The following is a 19,096-nucleotide window of genomic DNA, read 5'->3' on the forward strand; positions in this document are numbered from 1 at the left end:
CAGGATCCTGCTTAAACTGAGGATCCTTCTTTTCAGTGCCTTAAAGCTATCAGCTTTTCCTTTCAACAATGCATTTCCCACACCAATATTTTCAATTAATTGTACCATATTTGTAACCCTAGTCTTGGTACAATAATCCCTGATGGCTTCGGACAAACCGCAACAATACTTTTCAATTTATTCTGACACGAGCACTATCTTGTAAGAACTCACGGGTAAAAGTGCTTTCCAAAATTTCTTATTATACTCTTCCAAATCCGCACAATTTGCTACGTTCAATTTATGTCATGCAACATGACATCTACTTCAAACGTGTTAGTTAACCATGAGGCTGCAAACAACTGTTTGAAATGGACCCAAGTGGCAGGTGCATATCCTTGCATCAACAATATGTTCCACCACTGCAAAGTAGTACCTTTCAAAAAAGTCGTAGCCTTCCGCACCTTAGAATTCTCGGTAAAATTCCCTCCAATGTAAGCTGTATCAAATTGCTGTATAAATGTCAAAGCTTTCAGCTTATCTTGCATACCACTGAAGGTTTCAAACTTTAATGCCTAACTACCCTCTTTATAGTCTTTAGGCTTTGCACTTTTTGGTGTCAGGTTGTCATAGATAGGTGGCTGTAAAAAGGGGAGTCCCTTAGGCGCATTATCAGCATTCATTTCACCTGTCTTAGCTGCCATATGCCCACTAGGCTGAAAAAAACCAGCCTGCATTTTGTACTCCAGGCATCAAATAAGAACTCTACAAAGTCTGATAATTGGGCTGTAGACCAATATTAGCATAAAGTGGGTTCACTACCTCAATAGGCATCATTCCTAATGGCCCTCTGGGCAAGTATCCTTGATAACTCGTGGGTAATCCAACCATTGCTTGAAAAACTGACCCACCACCAAAGTAACCAGGAGAAGTAGCAAATTGAGGAATAGTTTGCTATGCCACTTGTGAATAACTGCCTTGACCATTCACTCCCTGATCCTATGCTTGTGCTTCTTGTTGCACTGGACCTATCTCCATGTTCGGTGTCTTCTCCACATGCTCACACACATTAGAGGTTTTCCTTTTTGAGTGCTCCATTATATGATGTGATGACTCAGCCTGAGAATCCTCATTATGTGACTTCAAAAATTTTTGCATTCGACGATTCTTTACAAGCTATTGGAAAGAGCCAACCATACTGAGAAGTTGTGCCATAAACAAGTCCTCTTGTTCTTGCTCCTCATCCTGTGGTTCAATGTCGGTTCTAGAAGGTGCTAACACCTGTGCACCAATACTCTCTTCAATGTCTATGAGCAAAAGAAGAACTCTCTTCTTCATGAGGGAGTTTTCCTTTGCCTTTATCCATGTCTACCACCTCTCTAGTCCTGTAATCTCTGTAAAACTTGTGTGTATGGCCTTTTCACCCAAAATTGTCTGAGCTTAAATTCTTACAGAAAAGAATTTGAATCCCAGGGATGGAACTATGTAACCAGTCTATGACTCACATAAAGCGGTCGTTCCTTTGATTAACACCTGGTCTTTTCACACACAAATACACAAACAGAGACCTCACTCCCTCGCTCAACACCAGATTGGCCCCGAAGACCGGTGCCCCTCTCGGTATTTCTTTATCAATTAAAAGATGGAAAGTTATAAAAATGAAATGTTCCAAAATACATTACCTGTGAACAATTGGTTTTCATTTTTTCTGAGTAAATCAATCCCAGCTGCATAGGGACAATACAGCATGATCAGAACAACATCCCTTTTAGGAAGCATTTTCTGTGTCCATAACTCAATAATTCATCTAAATAATTGCAATCTGCAGAACTTTGTATTTACTGTTCTTACTATCCAGCATATCCAGAACAACATCCCTTTTGGAAAAGCATTTTCTATGACCATAACTCAATGATTCATGTGCAGAATTGCAGTTTGCAAAACTATGTATTTATTGTTCTTACTGTCCAGTATATCTAGAACAACATCCCTTTTAGGAGAGCATTTTCTGTGACCATAACTCAATAATTCATGTGCAAATTTGCACTCTGTAAAACTTTGTATTTACTGTTCTTACTGTCTAGCATACCAGAACAACATCCCTTTTGCCCTGGCATCATTCCAGCAGTAAAACAGTCCCACAAACAGCACTAAATCAGAGCTGAAAAACCCTATTCTTGTGTGGCATGGTTATCACTTTCTTTTGTATCTGCATTGGAGAAGCCAACAGCTGCTCCTAAACCTAAATAGTGAGACTCTTGCCTCAGCACAAGTGCAAAGAAAACACAGAATTGTACCTTCGATGGAATCAGCCCATCATGCAGAGCATTTCCTCTGAGAATAGGGAGAGAGTTGACCAGAGGGAGCAAGCTCTACCTCCGCACATGAGTCAGAGACGAAGAAGAACTCTCCATAGCTAATAAACTTCCAGTAATCTGCCCTCGGCTCCTCCAAACTTCATTCTCAGATCTGCCCCTTATGCCTATTACATTTTTTTTAATGCTCTCTCTCTCTCTCTCTCTCTCTCTCTCTCTCTCTCTCTCTCTCTCTCTCTCTCTCTCTCTCTCTCTCTCTCTGTGGAATTTGTGCCACATGGCATACATGTAACAATTTTTCCGTTTAAACCTTCCGATCTAAAATTCTCCATGATCAGTGCAAAATTTAACCTCGGCACAGACCAAGGAATTAATCCTCGTATAAAGATGAAGATAATGACGCGAACATATTCTTGGGTCCAAAACTAGTAACTCCCTAAATTTTAGGAATGGTGAACCATGCATTCCTCAAGTTTTTCTAAGAAACGTGGTTTAACAGGGGGTTTTGGTACCCAAATCCATCGGTTACCTACGTAATACCCTTAAGCATGTAGCAACACTTTGGATATCCATTGCGGCGTTGTGCTAGCTCTCCATCGATATCTTCGTCTATAAGGCTTGGGCTTCTTTTGTGGCCTTCTACGATATTTGTAAGTCCAAAGCCTACCCTTGACATTGTCTCCTGACCTTCTTGTTTCAAGCATGGCTTCGCTCATTGGTTCTCTGTATTCAACATGCACTTGTATCAACTCTTTCAACAAGTCCTTGCTCTCGTTACTAGGCTTGTATAGTATGTCAGAATGTTCCTTGTCTTCCCTTGAGGTTTGATGAGGTCACCCTTACTAAAGGTTGTGATTATCCTCACACCCAATAGTGTCAAGTGTATCCTTTGTGCTACATAATCGGCCTTACACTTCGTCGCCTGCAACAGCAACTAAAGAAATGAAAAAATAAAATATTTATATAAGTAAATAATAAAAGCAACTCCAAAAAGTATCACCACCTGGTGACACCTTACAAGCTGATGCCACCATTGTGGATGACACTGGATTATGGCATTCTCAGTTTGGTCATCTTAATTATGGCAATGTGCTTCACCTAAAAAGTACAAATAGGGTGCTTGATTTCCCTCCATTAAAAGTACCTACTCAAAGTGTATATGAAAGTTGTATACTTGGCAAAATGAATGATACTTTGTTTCCAAAAGATGGATCTATGCATGTTGATCAAAAATTATAGCTTGTTTATAGTATGTGGACCCATGTGTATCAAATCCATTGAAGGATACTTGTACTTTGTTACCTTCATTGATGGCATAGCTCGTTATTATTGGACATATGCTTTGAGACACAAATCAAAAGTGTTTGCATGCTTTAAGACCTTCTTGGCCTTGGCTGAAAATAGCAATGGATGCAAACTAATTACACTACGTATCGATCGAGGGGGGAATACATGTCACGAGAGTTCAACTCCTTTTTGGTCGAAAGGGGCATAATACATTAGTGTACTACATCTCAATAAAACGGTGTGGCTAAAAGAAAAAACCGTACTTTGATGGAAATGGCACGTTGTATGCTATCACACAATAAGCTACCCCCAAAGTTTTGGCTTGATGCTATCATGTGTGGAGTGTATGTGCTGAATCGCAGCCCAACTAAAGCATTGGCTGAATGTATGCCTTATGAGGCTTGAAATGGCTAAAAACCAGTGCTGTCACATATTAATGTCTTCGGTTGTTTAGCATAAGCTTTGGTGCCACAACCATAAAAACATAAACTGCAAGACAATAGTGCAAAAAGTAAAGGGTATTGCTTGTACAAGCCCTCCATCAACAAGGTTTTTCTTAGTAGACGTGTGATATTCACTGAACATGCTGGTCAGCCCTTCATGGATTGCAAAAATCGACCCAATGTGGGGCCTATGGACATGTTTGACAATTTGTTACCATTGTTTCAGCAAAATGAACCTGATTTTGGTCAATTTTAACAACCTATTGATGATTTACAGCAACAAAATCAGTAGCAATCACATGCTAAACAGCAATCTGATTTTCAACCCATTGATAAAGGCATTGCTAATTATGAAGTGGCCAATGAGAGGGCTACTATTCAGGAAGCTAAAACAGTCCATAGATGATTGTTAGATACATTAGGGGACAGCAAACAATTTCTTCAACTTCCTGGTAGAACTAGAGCAACCACTCGCCATGCCCAGGGTAACTTGGTTCCACAAGCACTTGTAGCTAGTGCATGCAATGAAGAACGCGTCCCTCTACACAGTGCTTTACAAAATGAACATTGGATGGCAACTATCCAATTAGAGATAAACTCTACTCATAAAAATGGCACATGGGAGTTATGTGACTTGCTTGTTGGCAAGCATGCTATAGGCACAAAATGGGTTTACAAATTAAAACGCATATCTGGTGGTCCCACTAATCACTACAAGGCACATCTACCAAAAGGTAATGCCCAACAGCATGGGATTAACTATGATGAGATGTTTGAACCCACTTCACGTATGACCACCATTCACAATGTTATCGCTTTAGCTGCTCATTATGTTGGCATGTGCATTAGTTGGATGCGAATACTCCTTTTTTGAATGGTGATCTTCATGAGGAGGTTTATGTCACTCAACCTCTTGGCTTCCTTCAAAAAGGGTCAGAAAGCAAAGTGTGCATGGTATGAAAAGATACATACATACTTAATAGCTCTTGGCTTCAGTAATTCACAAACTGAAAGCACCCTTTATGTCCACAAAGATGAGGATAGCCTCTTGATTCTCATTCTTTGTGTGGATGACATGTTGTTGACTTGACCTCATAAGACACATATTTCAGCCTTAAAAGTTGAATCACAACATGCATTTGATGTAACAAATCTTGGCCACTTGCACTACTATTGTGGCATATAGTTTACTACAGTTGAGGGGAGCATCATTTTGCAACATTCTTAAGTGCATTCAAATGCAAGACTACAAGCCTATCTCTACTCCTGTTGAGACAAGCCACATGTTTACACTCCAGGATGCAAGAGAACTATTTGATGCTTCCCTTTATCAGTAGGTTGTTTGTTGTTTATTGTATTTGTGTATTATACAACCAGATATTCAATTTGGGGTCTCTCAATTGGAACGCTTTATGCACAGTCCTAGTACTACACATCGGCAAGCAATTAAACGTGTCTTTCACTATCTCAAAGGCACCAAAACATTGGGCCTTTTCTATTCTAAAGGCACTACTCTTTGCCTTCATGCATTCACAAACAATGATTGGGCTGGTTGTTTTTGACATGAGGGTGTCCACTAGTGGTAATTGTTTCATGCTTGGTGATTTGTGCATTTCTTGGTTGAGCAAGAAGCAATCTACAATGGCCACATGTAGCTGTGAAGCTAAATGCAAGGCAACATTTACAACTACATTGGAATGTGTATGGCTAATACACCTTTTGGCCAATCTTAGTGTGAGACAGCAATCACCCACTCCTATCTATACTAACAGTCAGAGTGCCATAGCAGTTGTGAGGAATCCGATTTTTCACACTCCCACTAAGCACATTGAGATGTATTATCATTATGTTAAAGAGAGGCTCCATGTAGGGGAGATTGACTTGGTTTATGTCCCTATACAAGACAACTTGGCATATTTGTTTACAAAAGCTCTCTCTAGAGAGAAGTTTGAAGCCTTTCCCAAGGCTCGACGCTTGATATCATTTGGGGATTGATCTATCTATTCCTTGTATACATTCACATCATTCACTCAAGAGGGGTTTGTTACACTTATTGTATTCCTCCTAAGTTCTAGTATGAACGCTTCCTTATCCATGAGCACTCTTTACCTTCTAACTAGAGAATGATTTTTCACCTGTGTGAACACCCATCAATGGGTATAGTAGTTAGTACCTTAGGGATTGAACTTTCAAATCATTCTCACATAGTGGATGTGACCTTCCAGCAGACTCCTCTCGTTGTTCACTTATTCACCATGAGTGTATGTGTGTGCGTGCGCGCATGTGCTGCTAAACCCTAGCCTAACATTTCCCACTTCGTCCCTGAGGATATGGCTAAGGATAACAATAATTCGTAAGGCAAAAGTGTTACATCCTTGGACATCCAGATGGGCTGCTAGTAGAATTGGTCATGGTGATCATTAAAGTAACTTGGTGTAAATGCCCTAGAGCATGTTTGGTTAGGGTAGTTGAGTCCTATTCAATGGACTCAAAGCCCTCTTGTGCATATCATTGTTGTATGATCACCTCTTGGACTCTTGGCCCGCAACTCGACATATCTGTACACTAGGATGGTGTGGGATGGTGGGATGGGATGCCAACCCTTAGGACATGGTTGTGGCTCAATAGATTGCTAGCTCCCAAGTTCAATGGTGAGCCCGTTTGCTTCTATGGCTAGGAGGCGAGTCTGATGTCCATCACTTTATATTCTTTGATGTGGATAAGCAATGGTTGTTCACCAAAATCCTTGGCTTTGCATTCTACTTCATTGAGAGAGTGGATATCCACCACCACCTTCGGCTCCACAATCCGCTCCTTGAAAGAGAAAGGTGTCACCCACTCGTTGCTCTACAAGAGCTGCAATTTTCCACTCCCATGTACAACTCCATGGGTACCAACTCCAATAAGGGCATTAAGGATCGATCCATCTATGATGCCCATCCCTCTTCCACTCAGATTCAAAAGGCCAACCCTAGGAGTTGTCAAGCCTTGGCTCCATTGTAATTTCAAATTTCTTATCAAGCACTCACGGTGATCATTCCTTTCTTCATCCAACACTTTGAAGGCCATGGTTCATGAGTTTTTAAACTCACTAGGGATCTACTTTGTCAAACTTCAGAGGGGCCTTCAAAGGGTTCACTATCCATTCTGATCGTTTATCAAGGATTGCGTTTTGTTCCCTCCTTACCCCACACATCTGCACATCCTAGCATAGGTCGTGGCATTCATTCTTCTTCTCTTTTGGCATTAACACCCACACTTTACAAATTCTACATAAACCAAAGCCTTGGATTTTCAGACATGACTTGGTGGCTGCACCTTTGCATCTGTCCAGCATAAAGATGAGGATAGTGCCTTCTCTCTCAAGGCCCACAATGAAGCACACCTTCACATTCTCACCAACATGGATATGAAGCTAGTGGCTTCTCTCCCGAGATCAAATTTCAAGCACCCTCATATATCACCTTGTCTACCATTCTTCCTCACAAGTTTCCTCTTAGGCTCTTTGGTGGACCTCTCTCCTTTTTTTAGATTATAGTTGTTTCCTCATCATCAAGAACCTTGCCACATAATTTTCCTTGAATGGGGATCCTACTGTGTTTATCTTCACCATACATTTAAAAGCCAAGCAAGTGGAGAATGTCTCTCTCCTCTTAGGGCACCTTCTTGGGCATAAGATGGGGTGCTGGGCAACCAATTGTCACATGCATTAGCACTTAAATGTAGTACATTAATTCACAATTTTGCTCTTCATTAACAGCCCCAAAAACTTAAAAGGCTTTGTTTGTATTTATCTGTATTTACTTCACGTAGTAGGACGAATGCACCAAAAATAGGGTAAATTGTGGGCATGGCCTCTCCTCATCCCTCCCACATTCTTATTCAGATCAGATTACCTCCTCTTCTTCAACTGCCCATAAGCCTACCTCAGCCTGGCGACCTTCCAATAGCTTGGCAACCACTCTCCCAACCAGGCAACATCATTGCAGCAGTGTGACACTTGTCTCTGCACAATACAGCTGTGTTTCATCAGTTATCTGCCGCAGCTGATCATGTACTTCACCAACAGATCTGCCCTGCGTTTTGCTGTGTATATAGGCCACCCAGCCACCAAACAACATCAGAGCAGTATTATCTTCACCATAGCATATATTTTTGCTGCAGCTGGCCTACATTAGCTCTCTACATCTGCATTTTCTCCTCAAGATGGACTGCCCAGAAGTCACATGATTGAAGGCACTACATCGGAGAGATTCCTTCAGCATCCTTGCATTTTGATGATCTACAGCAGATGTGATTGTCAGCTATTTTCACCTGCATACTAGAGGTCATCTTCATCAACAATCTGCCTCCCAGAGTTGACATCCACCATCTGCAGCTGCCCTTCATCATCATCAAATTGCAGTTGTCTTCATCCAAAGCAGTCATCATCATCGTCATCAACACCTCTCTGTCCAAAGGACTGTGTACTGCTGCCTTCACAACGAAGATACCTTTATGGGTGTTGCTGCCTGCTCATTTAGGAAAGCACAGTCATCTCCTATGACCGGTCTCACAACTCCACTCTGCACACCTCAGTACTGGTCCTACAGACAGAACTCCAAGGCTCCTCTATTGTATCATCGGTATACATGATTCATCACTTCACTCATTTTCTATGTTTCTGAGTTCTGTGTCTCAATATTTGCCATACACACTGTGTTCCTCCCTAGAGCGGCTAACTTGCTGTGTCTCAATATTTGCCATACACACTGTGTTCCTCCCTAGAGTGGCTAACTTGCTGTTGTCCAAACACCTACATAAAGAATCACACAAAGAATCAGAAGCTTACAGACCAAATGGGCGAGTGGAGCAATAATGTCGATGTCAATCAGCTAAAGTTGAATGTCGCTCAATGTTGCTCTGGATGCTGAATTGAGTCTCGACAGTGATTAATTTTAGCGAGTTTTGGAAAACCCCCAACATTGATTATAAATTCAATAGAAATTGCTTGATTTCAACAAAAAGCCCCAAATTTTGAGGTAGATATGGCAGGGAATTGGAGGGCAGAGGTAAAAGCCCCAAATCTGGAGATGGATCCCTTTTGACTGCTAAGGGAGCTGCAGAGGCAACGCAAATAGCAGTAGCTTCTGACAATGATACAAGCTACAAGTACAAGTGGCGCTACTTGAAATACTGGGCAGCTACTTTGAATAATATGCAGTTGGTTGGGGTGAAGGCAACAGGGAGCTTCAAGATGGTGCATAGCAGGCAGTTGGCAATGCTGGCAAGGCTGGTGAAGTTGTGGCACTGCTGCACAAGCAGCAATTGGTAGAGGCAAGGGTGGCACTACTCCTAGCTAGTGGTGAGCAAGTGGCAAAAACCAACGGCACCAGATAGGTACACAGAGGGTGATGTTGGAGCTAAGGGCAACAGAATGGACAGGACTGCATATCGATGGCCTGTCTAAGGCGGCAGTAAGAATGCTGCAAGGGCAGCAACCAAGAGGGAGTGGCAGTGACCTACAGCTCAGGGCGGTGCTGCAAAGGCAGTAGTGGGAGTGTTAGGTGGCAACACTCTGCTACAGAAAGGTGGTAGGCCATTGATGCTCTTTGCAACTGAGACGTGGAAGTAACTTGAGAGCCCGGTAACTGCAACATTGACAACAAGGCTGTCCGGCAGTGGAATACGCTCTGATACCATTATTGGATAGGAGTTCAGCTGCGTGCACAATGAACAGTGAACGGAGAGAGAGAGAGAGAGAGAGAGAGAGAGAGAGAGAGAGAGTGTGTGTGTGTGTGTGTGTGTGTTGGAACATCACATCCATTAATGTGAGAATGAAAAATACAAATATAACCCTAAGGTACTAAAGTACCACACCCTTTAGGGGTGTCCACTTGAGAAAAAAACCCTTCTCCAACAAGAAGGTAGAAAGTGTCAATGTCCATAGTGCCATAGGGGGAGAGAGAGAGAGAGAGAGAGAGAGAGAGAGAGAGAGAGAGAGTGTGTGTGTGTGTGTGTGTGTGTTGGAACATCACATCCATTAATGTGAGAATGAAAAATACAAATATAACCCTAAGGTACTAAAGTACCACACCCTTTAGGGGTGTCCACTTGAGAAAAAAACCCTTCTCCAACAAGAAGGTAGAAAGTGTCAATGTCCATAGTGCCATAGGGAGCATTCACAATAGAACAACCAGATGAACACAATTGTAACACAAAAGGCACCATGGTATAGTAAAATTCTCTACGGCTCCATCTACTCCAAAATCTTAACTTTGTCAAGACTCAACTCTAACCCTTCCAAATGCAAGTAGTTGTACTATGTCATTCCAATGGAGTAAACATAGGCTTGATGTACTTTCAACCTTGACTTTATCAACCCTAAACATTCCAACTACACAACTAAGTAATTGTAGGCTCTGCTAGATTTAGACATGAAGGAAACATAGGCTCTAGTTCACATCGCATAATTAAATATTCTTTGAGTCCCTAGGATTGTGACATAATGTTGGTCTATTGAAGCTAGATCACAAAGTATCTCGCAAGTAAAAGAAACGATAATTGATCTTTCTTACATGGGCTTATCTTAGATGAGCTTATGATATTTTATATAGTGATTTAAAATAGACACTTTCAAACGTTCCATGAGCATTGGATAGAAGTGCAACCTCAAATAAATGTAAAAGAGGAAAGAGGCAACATAAAATCATCACAGGCCCAAAACCAACATTTAAATCTCATTGAAGTAGCATAATTAAATAATGCACAAAGCACTTGTGGCATTGAGCGATACATCCAAACTTAGATTATAATACTTGCCTCGTGCTCAAGCTTTCTCTTCAAGTCCTCTAAGTCATGATTTTTCACACCACGCAAGCTAGTATTTCATAAGAAAAAGACTTTAGCACAAGCAAGTAATATGTTTATACATAGATATGCCTTGCTTAGAACAACAAAATTTTTACTTCACCTTCTTACTTCCAATAAAGGTGCTTCATCGGGATACTCCTCTGTATGTGCAAAGATAAGGGCAAGCCTTACTACAAAGCACAAATGATAAGTTAGCTGATTGATACTCAACTATATGCGCTAAGATAGTAATCTACTATGTAACATGGCTTATAAATGTCTAACTTATTTTGCAATAGGACAACAAAAAAAAAGCTCTAATGCAAGAATTCCCACCAAAACAAAGAAATAGGACTGTGATGCACCTCATCCCTTGCATTTGAAATAAATAATAATCCAATAGCACAATTACATGGAATAGGAAACTAGGGCACCTAGAAAGGGGAGAATGCCAATTGATCAAGGAGGGAAATGTGAGGAACGCAACTACACTCTCTCTCTCTCTCTCTCTCTCTCTCTCTCTCTCTCTCTCTCCCTCTCTCTCTCTGTGCGTATATATATATATATATATATATATATATATATATATATATATATATATATATGGATTGTTAGAACATGAACAAGAACTAAATCCTAGAGGCTCATGAGATAAAAGATCGGGCTAAGATTTGAGTTGATCCCAAAGAGCTGTTTGGTCAATAGTAGAACCAATACAGGGACTTGTCACAAAATAGGGTATTGGGGTCGTAACAAAGGCCTATAGATCAAAGGTATCCAAAATGCACTTCACTTTGCAAGACAAAAGGGAGTAGTTGTTGTCATCTAGTCGGTCCTCCTCAAATAGTGTGGGAAGAAAAGGCGCATGCATTGTGGTGCCAAAATGGCCATGCAGGGCCCTTTAGTACAAGCCCTATGAGAAATATCTAGAGAAGCTGGTGGTGTACGAGGCCGATTTGTTCTTCTAAACACGTCAGAGTGACAATCTTTGGCTGATTGATACTTTGATCTTTGGTCTTCTCTTTGTCAATCTTCATGATCTTCACAATTGAGAGGGGCTTTGTATGTTAAGACTCACAAAAACGTAGGTCTTCAAAGAATTGGTCAGCTTCCTTATCAATGTCATCAAACCTATCGAAACAAAAAACCATCTTCCTTCAAAGTATCTGCAAAACACACAAGGAACATGCTGCATTTTGATCCTGGGCTGCCTGAATAGTGAGGAATCAGCTACACTGCTACAACATAGGGTGTAGATGCTCTGCGCACATTGAAGAAGGCCCAAACAATGCAAAAAATCTGCGATCTTCACAACAAATTTGCACAAAACAGCAAGTATGTCATCCCCATTGAGCTAAAAATGCATTATAAACCGATTGACTCTTTTTTTCTAATTACAGCCCCAAAACTTAAATTAACAAACTTTCATCAAAAAATAAATACGTTCCTAGAGAGTGTCTATGTCCTATAAGCCAAACCCTAATTTGGGAGGACCCGTCCATCTATAAATAGACACACTGCCCACCACTCAACCCTATCTTGTTTTGTGGATTGTTGGCACCCTACTTTACCATCCAAACCCCATTATTCAGAGCATATCTCAGTTCGAGGTGGTGTCTACCAGCTGGCACCTGCATCCAGCCCTCCTACAGCTGGCAACTGCTGATCAGCCTACTTCCACCCGCTGACTGGCTACGTCTAGCTGCTGTCCACCTTCTCCAGCCTGTTCATACTCTTCAGCACCCTGTCTTGCTGTGTTTACTGCTGCAGAAACCCATTCACACTCTTCCACACCCTGTCTGGCTGCGTTTACTGTGCTGTGGAAGCCTGATCAGCCTGTGTTATACATCCAGAAGCAGTCCCCTACTGCTGGCATCATCATCAACTGCTGTGTTTGCCGGTCTGCCCTGCAGTAAAGCCTGCCACATCATCATCTACTGCTGCGTTTTGGTGCTGCAGCCATAGTTACCAGGAATGGGGAACGGGAACGGAGGGAACGGCATGAGAGAGAGAGAGAGAATCAACACTTAAGTCTTAGAATCTAGAGAGATATATCATATCAACCATAATTAGTGAAATTAAAGACTAATCAAGTTTCAACAATAATAAAGATTCAAAACATTGTAATCAGCAATGGGTTGTCGCATTCATGATTCAACATTGTAATCAACAATGTTGCATAAGTCCAAAAGTGTGCATTGCAAATACACAAAATATGCACTAAACTTTAAAGTCTAAAGATCCAAGTTACAAGAGCTCCAATTTCCAAGTCAATACTCTAAAGTTCCAAAAGGCTAGCCGCTAACTGCTCTGATTCATGGAAGATGGCTCCACTGTGCTTGAATGCTCATCTTGCTGAACAACATCCTCACCATCACCATCACCATCATCATCATCGTCGACATCTTTTTCCCAACGTATAAAAGAATCAGCCTTTCCAACTGCACGAGCTAGCAAGCGAAGATTGGAGCTCACATAAACTAGGCCACTCGTCTTCATTGTACCAAGACAATTTCTCTTCTTTGAGTGAATGTGATTGAATGAGCTCCATAGTTGCTCTAAACAAGAAGAGCTAATTGTTTGGCTAAGAATACGAATAGTCGAACTCTGCAACTCTAGACCTTCTTCCCCTTGTGAGGAGTTGCTTCAGGGTTTTCAATCTACTTTGGGCCTTTCTTTTATGCAGCTACCCCTTTTCTTTATCATTAGGCCACCATTTCCTACCACTTGGCCCTTGGTCCTATTGTTTCTATGCAGCTTATGGTGCCTTCAATAGTTCCTCGCTATCATCTCATAGTTGGGTTAGAGGCTTGGCTCACCCATCCCCAATTGGAGTTTTCTCGCGTGATCTATTCGAGGCCTCTCCGTTTCCATTGCCCTTTGGTGATATTCCATTTGATAGAATGTTTATATGGAGAGGGGGTCTTGCTCCTTGACTGGCTTTCTTCATCGATGGACTATATCCGCATTGGTACTATTCTCCCCACCCTCGGATCCGCATCTCCGCCACATCTAAGATTTGAGAGGGTGTGTTAGCAATCATGTGTGCCTTGTGTGGTCATCTCCTGCCTGTGAGCCTTAGTTTGAGTCAAATGAGAACATTAGGAGCTCTAACATTGTATTTGTTTGTCATTTTATGTGTTTTAGACACTTTAGATGGAGGGCACATTAGTGCATTTCTTTTTATGCACTTTTGGCTATTTTTCAAGGGTTTGACCACATTTACGATTTTCTCTCTTTTTTGCCTATATATAGGCAACCTACCCTCTCACTTTCATTATCCATTATCCATCATTGATCCTTCGCGATCAGCTAGCCCTCATTCACTCATCCCCCTACTACCGTCTCGGGCCCACACTCACGTGTAGAGCTAGGTGTTGGGGCTAACTATTGCACCCTTGTATCTTCAGCCACTACAGTCACATTGTTCCTTCTCTCTCTTGTGTTCTCTTTCTCTCCTCTCCGTGTTCACTTTCCTCTTTCGGTTGTGCACTCTCACATTTTGCCCAATTCAAGTTCCCATGCTTAAATCTCCACCAAAATTGCCAACATTGCGCAAATCCTTCGACATTGGTGCGAGAAATTTGGGACTTTTCACTTTTTTGGCTCCGACATCTATCACAAGGCAATTCCAGCTGTTGATTATTGTTGGCATACGTCTTGAGGCGACATTTCTACAAAAATTTGGACTATGAGGTATAAATTTCTTCAATTTCTTTGAAGTTTTGCAATGGAGCTTTTGCCCAACATGCATTCCAAGGCAGAAAACAGTGGTACAACAGTATTAATTTGTTGTGACACTTAGACTTAGTAGTAAAATTTGGGGATTTTCAATCAAATTTGGTGAGACTCGGCATTAAATTCTTGTAAACGGTTTTCTTTTGGGCACACATTTTGAGGTAGGTTTTACAAGATCGTATGTTTGTAGCCTGCAATGAGGCTAGGATATCTTATCTCCACAGAGAGTTGGCCAATGTGAACATGGATAAGGGTCCATGGCAGATCACCTCACTCACATACAAGATTTACGTGAGTAGTTGCTTAATGTTGATGAGGTTATTCAGGATGCTGAATTGGTGAACATCACACTGAAATTGATCGAGTTGGTTAAGTTTAAAATATTGTCATTCTCACGTTCTTCCCAGTGCTTACAAAAAAGATCGGTGATGTGGCATATCGTCTAAAATTACCTCCACATTGCCAAATACACAATTCCTTTCATGTCAGTTTATTAGGCCTTTTCATGGTGATGTGCCACAGGATGTATCTGCTAGAATTCAGCCTAAGATTAAGGAGCTGGATGAGATTTTGATACCCAAGCAAATTTTGGCACACAAGAAAGAAAGGTCAAGGGTAACGTTTCTAGGAGATATTTCGTGAACTTTCAAAACTATTAACCAATGGACGCAAAATAGATGGAAGAGGATAACTTGGCAAACCATCGTCAGCTGTTGCAACTTTACCTAGATGCCTTTCAGTGAGCCAACTTCATATCACACTCAGTCAAGTCCAATAGATCAAGGGTCCAATGTAATACCTGATGCTCAAGGGGGAGGTAGCACTTCCACTCCACCAGTTGTGGACAGCTCTCATACGTAGTGGATCTCGGACGCATTCAGCATACACCCAAGGTACTGTGCTGATAGTATGTCAACCATGAGATCACTACTCAATGTACTAATCACTGTGAGATGTATGCAAATGATAATGAGTTTCACCCACGCACTGAAACTATACTTTTGCAGTAGTTTATGATCAATTTGGCATAAGTTCTTGCCTCACTTCTAAGACAAAATTCTAATCAGTTTCAGCTCATTTTTTTATCAATTTGAGAATTGTTTATGATCGCTTTTGGAATCGATTTTGTGTCAATTACTAATCAATTTTTGCACTCAGTTTGTGATCAATTTTTGCAATCAATTTGTGATCATTTTGGGGTCACACTTGCAGCAAATTGTGATCGGTTCTCAAATCAGCAAGTGATCAATTCATGATTTCAATGGTTTACAGTTGGTTCCATGTGCAACAGCATATTAGTGCACGCCACTCACAATTTCAACTATGGTTTATGGTGAGAATATACCTTACTATGGTTGTGAAGTCAAAGCACTTGAGAAACATGAGTTATGGATGCATCCAATGGGTTTCTAGCAATAGTTCTAGTCTGTTTCTCAATTTTATCTGATATTTATGTTGGCTGGAAATTTTCAGCAAGTTCAAGGCATATGGCATGGTTAGACAATAATGGCCAATGTAGTGACTATGGTGCCTTATGGAAATTTCACTGCGGTAAGCTTTTGCTTTGGCACAATGCAATGTAATTGAGAACGATTGCAGTGATTTTAAGGGAAAGGTCTATTATCACAGGGACATGAAATTTTGAGATGCTTTAATCTTCTTGATAACATTTGATTAAATTACTAATCAAATGTGCAAGGTTGTTTTGCACAACGTAAAATTTTGAGATGCTTTAATCTTGCTAATAATATTTGATTAAGTTACTAATCAAACGTGCAAGGTTGTTTAGTACACGTGATGCACATGGCAGTTATTTCATGGTAGCAAGCCAAGAACCCCGAGGATGCAATGGGTGTCAAAGGCAAAAGTAGTGGCAAGTTATGCTAACTGGGCTTTGATGGTCAATTAGTGTTAGTTTTAACCCTAGGACAATTATTTGGCCAATAAATGTCACTGGTGTAACTAGGGACTAGCATTAATTAATTAATTAATACCAATCTAAGGATCAACAGAGATTGGAAACCTCTCCTGCTTGCAAATGGTCTAGTCAATATAATTATGGATGGACACGTTTAATTTTGGGTAGGGTCTGTGAGAGTGCGCAACGGAAGAAGAACACGAACACAGAGGAGGAGAGAGAGAGCATGGAATGAAGGAAGAAAATCTGCACTGACTGAAGTGAAATGTTGAATACACCAAAGTGGACTGATCAGTCCCTGCACGCAGCCCGGAGCGTCAGTGAGGGCACCAAGACAGACTGAAAGCAATGGCAGCACCAATGCCGGAGTGGGAGAGGAGGGAGAGTGTGCTGAACCTGCAGAAGAATGTGCTGAGAATGACTGGGGGGGCTGCTATAAATAGCCCCAGGCCAGAAAAACTGGCCGACCTGCCAAAACTAGCCGACCTGCCAAAACTGGCCGACCTGCCCAAATATGGGCCGACTGCACACAAAAAGACCCATTTTGGGCTGAGTGACACCCCAAAAGGAAATGCAGACAAAAACAGCTGATACAAAACCGACAGAGCTCCTCTGTCTCCTGCCAGACTCAGACAGGAGCTCACAACCAGGAGATGACAGACTAAGAATGAAAAATAGAGCAGACTAACACCCCCTCTCAGATCCTGGGAGGGTCTGAAGACCTAATAACTACATGTGATGAAGCAAAGAAGCCTGAGGCAAAGGCTTCGTGAAGAGATCAGCCGCGATGGCCGCCGTGGGACAATAGGCCACCACCAGCTCCGAATCCATGATCCGCTCTCGAACATAGTGATACTGAACCTCAATGTGCTTCGTGCGAGCATGAAACACCGGGTTCTTTGCTAGAGCAAGGGCACTCTGGTTGTCCACACACAGCTCCGTAGGTCCGGTCTGGAAAAAGCCAATCTCCGCCAGCAAGCGACGGAGCCAAACTGCCTCCATAGCGGTCGAACAGAGGGCTCGATACTCAGCCTCTGTAGAAGAAAGTGCCACCGTAGGCTGCTTCTTGCTGCTCCAAGAGACAGCACCGGATCCAAGGGTAAAAGCATAACCTGTAGTGGAGCGTCTTGAATCCACATCACCTGCCCAATCAGAATCACTCCATCCAGAAAGGGTGATCCCATCTCCATACATGAGCCCGTAGGATCGAGTCCCCTGTAAATACCGAAGAACACGCAAGGTTGCCTTCCAGTGATCCTGTGTAGGAGTCTTCATAAAAGAAGACAACAAAGCCACCACAAAAGAGATATCCGGCCGAGTGTGAAGTAGCAAGATGAGAGAGCCTACAAGGCACCTGTAACGAGTGGCATCTATAAGGGGAACAAGAAATAGGCTCCATGGGGCAAGAAATAGGCCGACACGCGACCATACCAAACTCCGAAAGAAGCTCGGAGATGTACCTGTGCTGCGAGATAAAGATGCCCTGTGCCATCTGATAGATCTCCAGTCCTAGAAAGAAGTGAAGGATCCCTAGATCCGTCATGTCAAACTCCTGCTGAAGAATGGACCGAGTATGCTCCACCTGCTGAGCGTCGCTCCCTGTAATGATAAGATCATCGACATACAAAATAAGGAAAACACAAAGAGAATCCACAACCCATAAGTAGAGGTTGGGATCATGAGCGGAGCGCTGAAAACCACTCTGTAGAAAGAAGCGGTCAATCCTCTGGTACCAAGCACGAGGAGCCTGCTTCAGGCCATAAAGAGCCTTCCGCAGCCTGTAGACATGATCCTCCTTCCCCTGCACAAGAAAACCAGGATGCTGTGAAACATAAATCTCCTCCTCAAGGACGCCATTCAGAAAGGCTGACTTGACGTCCATCTGATAAACAGGCCAACGGTGGTGAGCTGCAAGAGCCAAAAGAACTCGAATGGTAGATATCCGAGCTGTAGGAGCAAAAGTCTCGAAGTAGTCCAATCCTGCGCGCTGTGCAAAACCCTTGGCAACAAGCCTAGCCTTATGCTTGTCCAAGGAGCCATCTGCAAGATACTTGGTCTTAAAGACCCATTTCACACCTATCACCTTCCGTTTCTTGGGACGCGGTACAAGCTCCCAAGTATGGTTTCGCTCGATGGAATCGAGCTCGGCCTGCATAGCCTGTCTCCAAATATCCTGTGCAAGAGCCTCCTCCACAGTGGAAGGCTCGGAATCCTGAAGAATCTGAGACATAAGAGCATAGTTCACACATAGTGAACTATCCCGCTGGGCCTGTAAGCGGGCTGATCTGCGTGGGCCTGTAGAAGAAGCAGGAAAGTGAGTAACACCTGAACCCATGTCGGAGAGGGACTCCCCCTCACCAAATGAAGGTAGATTATCCTCACCTGAAGAAGGTTGTGTATCCCGAGAAGACTCCTGAGGGGAGTCGGAAGGGGTGGAAGAACTCGTAGAAGAAGGAGTCACATCCGCCAAAGGGGAAAGGGAAGCCATAGTAGGAGGAATGAGAGGGGTGCTAAGGGGTAACCTGGAAGGAAGAGAAGGTTTGGGGGGGGGGGGGGGGGGGGCGCGGGTTTCCGGCGATGTCGAA

General features: G+C 42.4%; 1 protein-coding gene across 3 annotated transcripts in view; it reads right to left on the reverse strand.

The window, feature by feature from the left end:
* Positions 1-19,096, reverse strand: part of LOC148018964 (Ubiquitin-conjugating enzyme family protein) — a 46,264-nt gene that overhangs the window by 22,519 nt on the left and 4,649 nt on the right. For all 3 annotated transcript variants that reach the window (XM_087701471.1, XM_087701469.1, XM_087701470.1), the window contains 2 exons: positions 10,977-11,046; positions 10,826-10,883 (listed from right to left, as the gene is read on the reverse strand). In XM_087701471.1, the coding sequence (XP_087557597.1) occupies positions 10,826-10,883; positions 10,977-11,046 (128 nt within the window). The remainder of the gene's footprint in view (positions 1-10,825; positions 10,884-10,976; positions 11,047-19,096) is intronic.

This window comes from Lygodium microphyllum, chromosome 20 (assembly GCF_053477565.2).
Source record: "Lygodium microphyllum isolate KBCC chromosome 20, Lygodium_microphyllum_v1.1.10, whole genome shotgun sequence".
Classification (NCBI taxonomy): Eukaryota; Viridiplantae; Streptophyta; class Polypodiopsida; order Schizaeales; family Lygodiaceae; genus Lygodium; species Lygodium microphyllum.